This window comes from Anarhichas minor, unplaced genomic scaffold (genome assembly GCF_050575085.1).
Source record: "Anarhichas minor isolate MPS153535 unplaced genomic scaffold, ASM5057508v1 ptg000010l, whole genome shotgun sequence".
NCBI lineage: Eukaryota > Metazoa > Chordata > Actinopteri > Perciformes > Anarhichadidae > Anarhichas > Anarhichas minor.
In genome coordinates, this window is record NW_027466456.1 from 17,505,657 (window position 1) to 17,515,051 (window position 9,395).

The window sequence follows — 9,395 nt, forward strand, 5'->3', positions numbered from 1 at the left end:
GCGACGCTTAGGGTAATGACCATGCGTCAGTATGTGACGAGTCGTGAGCATTACTATGTGACAACCTGGGGTGTGTTTGTTGTCTCTATTTCATCCGACTTTGCCGACAGAGCCTGGCCAACAGTATACTCATAAAACAAGTACATAGTTAAGTTGACACGCTGTGTAATTAATCACAGATTGCAAATGCTCTACAGTAAATTACCTGCAGCAGTGTTGACTGCTGACAGTATGTGTTTGCGTAGACAGACACGTTGAGAAAAACAATTGTTGCTGCCATGGTAATGAGTGTACCTGCTTTCTTACCTGCTGTTGAAGAGTCTGACAAACATTTCCAATCAGTAATAATTAATGGGTTCTTTGCAAAAAGTTATAGACTGCTAGTGCAAGTTTACAAAATGTCTACACAAGCAAGTTGTGTTTTTATTGGGAATGCCCTGATCTACCCACGGTGCACTCCTACCTACAATTTTTAGATTTTTTGTTATTACATGTTAGCTCACCAATCCATTGCTCTGGTATTTTACCTCAGCAGTCCATTGGCTGACATGGGATGGTCACAACCTGATCTCACAGAAATGTGTGGAATGGCAAAGACATCTTTACAGTGCATTACATGGTGGTGGCAAGTAATGTGTTAAAACGAATATGGTACAGTTCAAATTTTGTCAGAAATTTTCTTTAAAAGATATTGTGGGTTGTGGTCAGAAGACATGGAAGAGCCTATATCTTACCTTTATACCCTTTTCCACCAAAATGAGCACGTATATACCGTATTTTTAAAAAACAGGAAAACCCAGTAAAAATAGGCCAAAAACTCTTTTAATTTGTTTCATTGAACAGTTCAGAGAAAATCTCATTGTTCACAATGACTCATAAATAAACTGGAAGTCCAGGCCTTCCTGTTTCTAAAACAGCACATATCATTTATCACTAATTTTCCGAGCCAACAGATGATTTTCTGTGATAACACAAAGGATAACAGGAAACATATCGGATATCACAGGGATCATGGCGATTTGATGTAATTTTGCATAAATAAATTCAAAGCACGCTTATGCTGGGTTTTCCTTTCAATATTCTGTGACTATCATCATATACTGTATATCTGCACTCACTTTCTCAGTTTGAATGCACCTTCTCCTAAAGTAAAATGCTGAAAATATTTGAATATGAGAGACCAGGAGCGCTATTTATAAAGAACTGTATATATACTTCATCACTCCGTAGGATGGAGTGTTAAGTCTTGTCAACAACTGCACTGTAGTTGTTTCTCCACAACAATGAAAACAGGTCTTCGGCCCACCAGAACTTGGCACAGCCTGCATGTTTCCATGCTTATGCAGTGGAGTATTGCTTTAAACATATAACAGACAATCATTATGCAAACATGCCATATATTTTGTAATGCGATGTTTTAAGATCTATTTCACTCGAAGTGTGGTGCTATCTTCTTTAAACAGCCCATTTGACTAAATTTGCAAAAAGCTGTAATGTGACAAATAATAGATCATGCAGGGACTCTAGTGTGTGTGTGTGTGTGTGTGTGTGTGTGTGTGTGTGAAACTAAAAAAGTTTCACTTTATTCCAAGAATGGCAATTTAAATAATTTAATGTCGTTCAAATGACTAACATTTTAACAATCACTTCAACACTGCAAGACACTTTGTACTCAAATGGTGATAATTAACAATAAATAATACACTTTTTAAACTTTTAAGTTAACTTAACATTCCACCCTTAAGAATACATTCAAACAACATGCTTTGGAAAGCAAGAATATGGCATATTCTCAGGGTTTTAACATCCTATCATGCAAGGTGAAACATTCTGTCTCTATAATAATTCCACTCAAATAGTTTATTAAATAAAATCACAACTCTTGACACTTGCAGTGATGTAAGAAGTTGGTTTGGAATAAGATAACGGCCAGTAGTTGTGTGTTGAGGAATTACATCAGACGTGACCGGCTGTAAAAAGGGAACGTATTCTTGCTGTAGTGCAGAATTTGGTTCAGATTCCACACGAGAAAATGTGCATGATTATGGTTTGTCATCATAAAATAAATATACTTATTCTGGATTCTTTTTTAAAACACCAGCTACTTTTTTATTTGAAAATTAGAAATATATTTAATATTGACACAAATATCCCCAACAGGCAGCTTTGAATCTAAAGAAATCGGTAAAATCTAAAAAAGATTTTATAAAAGAAGAAAAATCTCCCTTTCAAGTGTCCCAGAATGCCTCTTGCAGAATTAAGTGGCCTTCTAAAAGATATCACTATTGAGTCCTCTATCTGCTATGGATTTGTAGTCTTCCGTAGTGCTCTCATTAGAGAATTGGCCAACTCTTTTCGCGACATCTTACTCTATGTCAGTGGCAGTTAAAAGCTACAACTAAATACTCACTTTCACCCTCTCAGACACACACACCACACAAAAACACAACTAATCGAGCGTGACCGTTGCATTTTTCATCCTCCATCTTACTCTGCACAGGAAGCACCTCTGCAAAAAAGGCCAAAGGAGGTCCGCAGCATGGTTTGCTGACGCAGCACCAGTCAAAGCGTGCATCAGTCCCCTCGCTGATTCATTCATTGTCAAAAGTGGTCAATTCGCCTGCGTACACAGACTAATCATCCAGTGCAAACACCCCAGAGGGTCATTGTCATTAAGGCTGGTCATGTTTATTCTTCTTCTCCTTGTTACACAGTCCTCAGGTGTGACGTGCTCAGTGTTTCGATCCTCCCGTGACAGGACTGAGGCACAGTTTGCGGCTGGATCGAGTGACGACGGCGAGGTGCGAGGCCTCTGTAGGTGCCCGTGTGGCGTGCGGCAGACCCTCCTTCCTTCTTTTTTGTCGGTCCTTCCTTCTGAAGGAGCTCAAACATTCCAGTTATGGGTTTTATGTCCTTTCTCTCTCTCTCTCTCTCTCCCTCTCTCTCTCTCTCTCTCCCCCTGACTGCGCTTTCATCCCTTCGTGGCGTCTGCTGCAAGGTTTTCCAGGAGAGTTCTATAAATGTCTGAGCGGAGGAACCGCGGGTACGAGTCTCTTTCCATCAGCCCATAAACTATCTTCTGAGCGTCGTCAAAGCAGTGCATGGTGGGAGTCTTGACGTTCCTTTTGATCTGCTCTCGGGTGTGGTAGTCAATGTTGATCTGGAATGAGGCAGATAGGAACGAGGGGATTTAAGCCAAGAGCAAGACATTTTAAGCTCAACATGTGAGCAGGCACTTTTCTGATATAATCTGATACAACAGTATTTATTAAGGAAGTGCATGTAAGGGGGTCTGTGCATGAATGTGTGGATATTTCCAAGTTGGATTTACCTCTTTAGGAGATTCTGCTTTGATAAACTGCTCATAAATCTTCTTGGCTCTTGAGGACATTCTGAATGAAGACTTGATCTTCTTGTAGTCCTCACAAGTGAGCCAGAACTCAATATTCTCATCGCTGTATTCCGATTTCAGAAAGTTGCGAAAAGTGGCCAACCCATCTGAGGAAAGCACAGAAAGCGCAGCCAGCGTGAGGCACAGATGACACCCAGAAAAAAAAACTTGAACTCTCATTCTAATTAACATAATTTACTGTTCTAGCGGTATTCTCAAGCTCAGAGGAAAAGCAACCTACATTTAGACTCGAGAAGCCTTTCCAGTGACTGTGACCATTGTTGGGTATCTTCTAAACTTAGCCTGCTGGGAGAGAATGCAAGTTAGATTCCTCAGACAAAATCAAATTTGGGTAAAATAAAGCCTGGGTGAACTGCGAGGGTGCTGCAAGGACACAGACGAAGCAGTCTAATCAAGAAAGCATAGCAGATGTCATTATCAAATTCGTACAGCAATGTCAAACCATGGGATATGTTGACGTGCTGTGCGTGCTGTGCCAAAGCAAACATGGAGTCTCTAGTTCATTTGAATCCTTTCATGATGCCATAGATGGAAATGATGAGAGCGGGCTGGCTATTTTAAAACTGAAATATATGCAAAACACTCCATAAGTCCCCTTACCTCTCAGAGCTTGATGAGTGTGAGAACATGCACTGGAGTCGGCACATAAAGTTCTTTCCGCTGTGTAGAGATAAGAAATACGTCAATACATCCCTGTTGGATTTACTGCTGTTAAATTAGTTTCCAGTGGATCCGTCAAAGCATGTTGGCCATGTTAGTAATCAGAATGGAGCATGTGGTGGAGTAAAGTTAGATGAGATTATTAACTTAAGCTATTTTCAGGAGATACCATGAAGCACCCATGATATTCCTGAGTGTGCTCTTGTGTCTGAAAGCTTTGGCGTGAGAACCAAATAAAACAATAATCACTTTGCAAATACATTTGAAAGTAAATAGAGACAGAAACTATTTCTCATCGAGCCCCAAAGTCAGCATATTCACTGGAAACCCCCAGCTCGGCGTTAAGATGAACGTTTCACTCACAGGTTCTTGTTTCTCTTCCTGTCATCTCTGTCCATGATGAAGTGTTGTGTGTTGGGTGGTTCGACGATTAGGCTGGGCATTGTCTTGTTAAGTCCACACTCTCAGGCTCTCGGTCCTGGTCATGCTGCGGCTGAGAGACACTTAGGAGGGTTCCCCCTGCGACGTGGGTTTTTATACCAAGGTTTCCTGTTGCTACGGACCGGGGCTTCTAGGATACATCAGCAGCTTAGCCCAGGCTGAAGAGGAAGCACCCCTTTTTCCTCCTCCTCCTCCTCCTCTTCCTCCTCCTCTCCTCCTACCTCACTGTTAGAAACGACACATACTCACACTGTACTGCATGTTTGCCTCCCCCCTCTTGTCTTACTGCCTATTATGTCTCTCTGCTTTCCTTTCCTGCAGATCCTTCCCTCCTTCTGACTGGATTAGCCAAACAGACAGAGCATGCTGTGTTCACATTATTTTTAGTCTGGCAGAACAGATGCAAATGACAGTAACATTGTACTGTGATAGGCAAATTGTGACCTTCGCACACGGTGTGTTTTGGTAGCCCTCTGAAAACGGAACTGAAAAGGGAAGCCGATTGAAAACAAATGGAAGGATTGCTTTTCTGTCTCCAACATGGAGTTCATGTCTGTTTTGACAAAACAGCAACTTTAACATTTAACTGAACCCTCGAACGGAAATTCAAAAACGTGACGTAAATTCATGCAACACGAGGGTAGAGTCGTATGCGCGAAAGAGGAAATTGCATATTGATTGCAACAGATGGAGTTGACGACAGGAAGTCCCAAGACATTGTCAGAACGTCACATCATGGCCACACTCTTGTTTCAGCCACAAAGTTACTGTCAAAACCTTCCTACATGGTCAAAACTGTAGACAGAAATCCAAATATGGAGGGCAAAACATGCACATCTGTGTGTATTTTTATTCGAATATATGTATAGTATATAAATATTGTCATATATTTATGAGAAATAAATATCCTCACAAGTATTGAAAGGCTTTTAAAAACCCTCAAAAGGGAGGACATGTTGCCAACCCTCACATTGACATTTAGACTTATTTCGGTAAGGCTAATTCACCTCAAATTGAAGAAATTGTGGGAAAATGTGACATAAGGAAAGGGATGGCCAACACAGTCAACTACTACAATAATGAACATGGATCTCAATGCCAATGTCAACACTGACTCAAACACATTTGACAGACCACAGCCTTTTACATCCGAGTCTGTTAGTTCTTCAACAGACAGGAGTGAAGAGAAATAACCAGCCTTGGCCAACAATTTAGTTGTGGTCTGAGAACTTGTAGTGGACTGGACAGTTTCTTGGCGATTGACTAGCATTAGCTGAAATTAGCGTTTGTAGCACTGACCCTTGACCTTGTACGTGTCCTTGAAATCAGTGCAACTCTTTTGACATATTTTGTCTGGCGTTGAAAGTAGAGGCTGCTGCAGATGATTGAAACTGAAGAAAGAGTTGTGGGAATATATTTACCGTAGATATTATCTTAAAGGAGAGGGCATGCTTGAACCAAACTAGTTTGTATGAAGTGCTGTCCAGCCGCGTCTATATGGCATTTCTGAATGGCCACACTCACACTGCTCTCATGAAGAGCGACGAGACGCGAGAATCGGCCCAATTTTTTAAACGACACACTTTCTGACAGTCTCTCCTCGCAGGCATTCAAAGTATTGCATTGTACACGACAAGTGACGGAAGTAGATGTGTGAGGAATTTAAAGAAAGCTTGAGAGAAAAGTTCAAACCCAGACGACTTTCACACCTCCACACTCCTAGCTAATGTCAAATAGTCAGTTTCAGAAAGTCGAAGAAATTGTCCAAAGCTGTCAATCAACTCTGACTTTGATTGCTGACTCCTTAAACTGGAAACACTGTTCTTTTCCATTAATGTATCATGATGAGGATTGAAGTTAGCTTTGAGTTAGGTGATGGATATAAGCAGATCACCATTGAGCCAACATGGCGCCCAGTAGTGATGCGCGGGTTGACTCACAACCCGTACGTTGGTTGGGTTCGGATAAGCTTACCTAGGCAAGTAATAACTTAGAGAAACACTGCGGGAAGTAGTCCATCTTCTCTTCTCCTCCATCACTCTCTCTCTCAAAAACACACACACAGCGGCGCGGACACACACACACACACACACTTGGTGTGCTTAGTCCTTGTGTCTGTCCTTGGCCCAGTCCTGACAATTGTGCCACTAATGCATAAAGATAAAAGGTAAAACTCACATTTGTGCAGGTTGGGGTGGTGCGGATTGACTCTCATAACGGGTCCAGTGAGTGCGGGTTTTAAAAAATCTGTCTTAGTCCAATTGCAACTATGTTAGAAATGCTAAAAAAACGGGTTGTTTTTGTCAAGAGATTTTGATAGTTTTGTTGGCCTGACTAGATGCCTGAGAATCTAAAGCTGTGCCGTTAGCTTTTTGTTTCGTTCTACTCAGGAGTACCACATAATACTTCTCCACCAGAGGCTCAGTCTCTTGGTGCAAAAATCTGTTATGAAGCTGCTAGGGTAAGTTGAGTGTTATAGACATGTCTCCTCGCTCCACGCTAAGCTTTGGCTAGACGTTTGAAGTGGGAGTCACACCATCTGCCTCTGTTTTCACATTGGACAAATGTACACTTTCATGTGAGATGCATTATTCTGCTCATCCATAACAGCAATTTATCGTAATGTTTCCAAAATAAATGTCCTATTTTTTACCCAAAGAGTTACTTGACAAACAGCAGAGCAAATGTACTTTAGTGTTACCAGCCAGCGTTCTGTTATGTTTCATTTCCCTGTGAATACAAGTGATAATAGGGAGCAGAGTCCGAAAGGAAAGAAATAGGATTCAGACGGTAATTAAAAATACCTCACAGAAGTTCTGCGATATCATAAACCTGACTGAATGCGTCTGTTTTCTTAGCCTATTACCAGCTGCTCCTGCTCACCATCTGATGCCCCAGGCTATTCCGTTACAATCTGCCCTTAGGCTTGGCTTCCTTGATGCTACTCTCCCTCTTTTGCCCAAACACGGTTCTTAGTACCGAAGCGTTACGAAGAATCAACAAACACTGTGAACAGAGAGCTTTCCCTTTTCATTTGATCCTGTATACAGTAACAGGTATAATGAGGAACAAAGCAGTTAACGTCATCAGCCTGTGGCATCCAGATCTGGTAGTGAAGTTCCCCGAGTGTGTCCGTCTTGACACCGTGCCGTCGACAATACTCACTTCCTTTTCACTACCATGGTAACTGTGCCGGGCTATGAGAAAGCAGTGACAGATGTGTGAAGCGCCATGTGATGCGATATGAAGATGTGAGACCTTTGTCACTTATCAGGAACAACCCCCGACATCCCAGTGTACTCAGAGTTACTGACGTTTGACATGGAAATAACTCATGAAGCTGTTTATTGTGATACTTACAAATAGTTTTAGTCAGCAGCCCAAAAAAAAATGTATTTTCATATACTGCTTAAATACAACAGCAGATACTTGTTAGGGTATTTTGTATACAAACTGATCTGACACATCACAATACTGAATGTATCAGCACATTTTCACAACGCCTGCTCTTGCGATACAATGTCCGCTCATTAAAGTAAAGATGTTTTATAGTTTTAAACATAACATGTAGCTAAAAGTCCTCCTAATACTTCCTCTTCTCCACACTTTTAAACTTTTGAATAACAGCATGCAGTGCTTTCTTATGCTCCAAATATATTTTTTATTTCGCGAAAGTCTGGAGTCATGCAGCGAGGGTTTAATGGGCACAAAATGAGAGTGACAACAATTCATATTTCCCATTTTCTTTTAGACAAACAAGCTTCACTCGTAAGACATTAATCTTGAATCTGAAATATATTCTCCGCTTTTATTTGAACAATATCATCCTCTCCCTAAGTACACTTCTTATTTCTCGTAGTAAAGCACTTGTGTATCTCTGCCATCATTGTCTGTGGGCGATGAGGTTCTTCCCCTAACAAGGCAGCACATTCAGCCTGATCTGTTACGCATCAGGTTGTCTGATGACTCCAGTGCTGTCGTTTAAGCCCCCCGGGTTATTATTAGCTGCCTCAGTACTCCTTTTTAAGGCACAATTTTTAAGAATAAGGCCATTTACAGAACAGAGCGAGATCAAGGGTTACCGCGGGGTTACTTTTTTCCAGTTTGGTAAACCCTTCTGCTGGTGTGTGGAGTCATCGCTGCACCTAATTAAAGGATATATCAGACATGTGACCAAAGACAGAATCTCCTTGCTGGGGGAGCTGTGGAAACTGTTCTCTTTTTTTTGTTTTCCTTTCTTTGACTCATGCCCATCCCCAGTCCAGTTAGATTGAAGTCAGATGAATTTATATCTTTGTCTGAAGCTTCTGACGACATGGAAAATAGTTATAATAGTAAGAATAGTTATAGATGTTGAGTGACAACTACTCATCTCGTGAAATGTATCCAAAGATGGTCAAGAAGTCATGACTTTGTAAAATGCACAATAATGAGACACCAGGTCATTTTAGTTTTACATGTCAGAAACCCTTTATTTATCATGCTGTACTCTGCACCTTAACGCCTTTAGACTTTTCGTCAACACTTACAGTATTTCAAACAACTCCAAACTCTGCACCATCATCTAAAGTACTGACTCATACCAACAGCATTCGCTCCTCCCTACGTACATATGCCTCCCCCCTCACACTCACATTACTTTTTCCTTTTCCTGCTTTATCATTTTCCACAACATTTCATCAAAACATCATCTTACCATCATATAAAAAGTTGAAATTGCACATGGTTGAAAACATTTCATATAAAGAGATTTTCTGCCCTTAAAAGAGTGGTTTTGATCCAAGCTTCTTATACAGTGTGAAATAACTTTTCCATTCAGCCAAATGGCAAAAAAAGACAAAACGTGGCGATTAGAAAAGCAGTTTTGATACTTTGTTCTGAG

The 9,395-nt window shown here is 40.9% G+C and overlaps 1 protein-coding gene across 2 annotated transcripts; it reads right to left on the bottom strand.

The window, feature by feature from the left end:
• Positions 1-804: 804 nt before the first annotated feature.
• On the bottom strand, positions 805-5,013 carry LOC142946860 (regulator of G-protein signaling 21-like). 2 transcript variants are annotated; one of them, XM_076088462.1, is made up of 5 exons: positions 4,436-5,013; positions 4,013-4,072; positions 3,633-3,694; positions 3,332-3,498; positions 805-3,160 (listed from the first exon to the last, which is right to left on the bottom strand). In XM_076088462.1, the coding sequence occupies exons 1-5, from the start codon at positions 4,513-4,515 to the stop codon at positions 2,972-2,974; spliced, it is 558 nt and encodes a 185-aa protein (XP_075944577.1). In that variant the 5' UTR covers positions 4,516-5,013; the 3' UTR covers positions 805-2,971. The 2 variants fall into 2 exon arrangements, with proteins under 2 accessions (XP_075944577.1, XP_075944576.1); XM_076088461.1 differs by having other exon boundaries at positions 3,633-3,697; positions 4,436-4,986.
• Positions 5,014-9,395: the final 4,382 nt, after the last annotated feature.

Coding starts and splice junctions, on each gene's coding strand:
- LOC142946860 (XM_076088461.1), bottom strand. CDS start 4,515: ATGCCCAGCCTAATCGTCGAACCACCCAACACACAACACTTCATCATG. Junction 3,698..4,012: donor CACTCATCAAGCTCTGAGAG/GTAAGGGGACTT, acceptor ATTCTCTCCCAG/CAGGCTAAGTTTAGAAGATA. Junction 3,499..3,632: donor AAGGCTTCTCGAGTCTAAAT/GTAGGTTGCTTT, acceptor TGCTTTCCTCAG/ATGGGTTGGCCACTTTTCGC.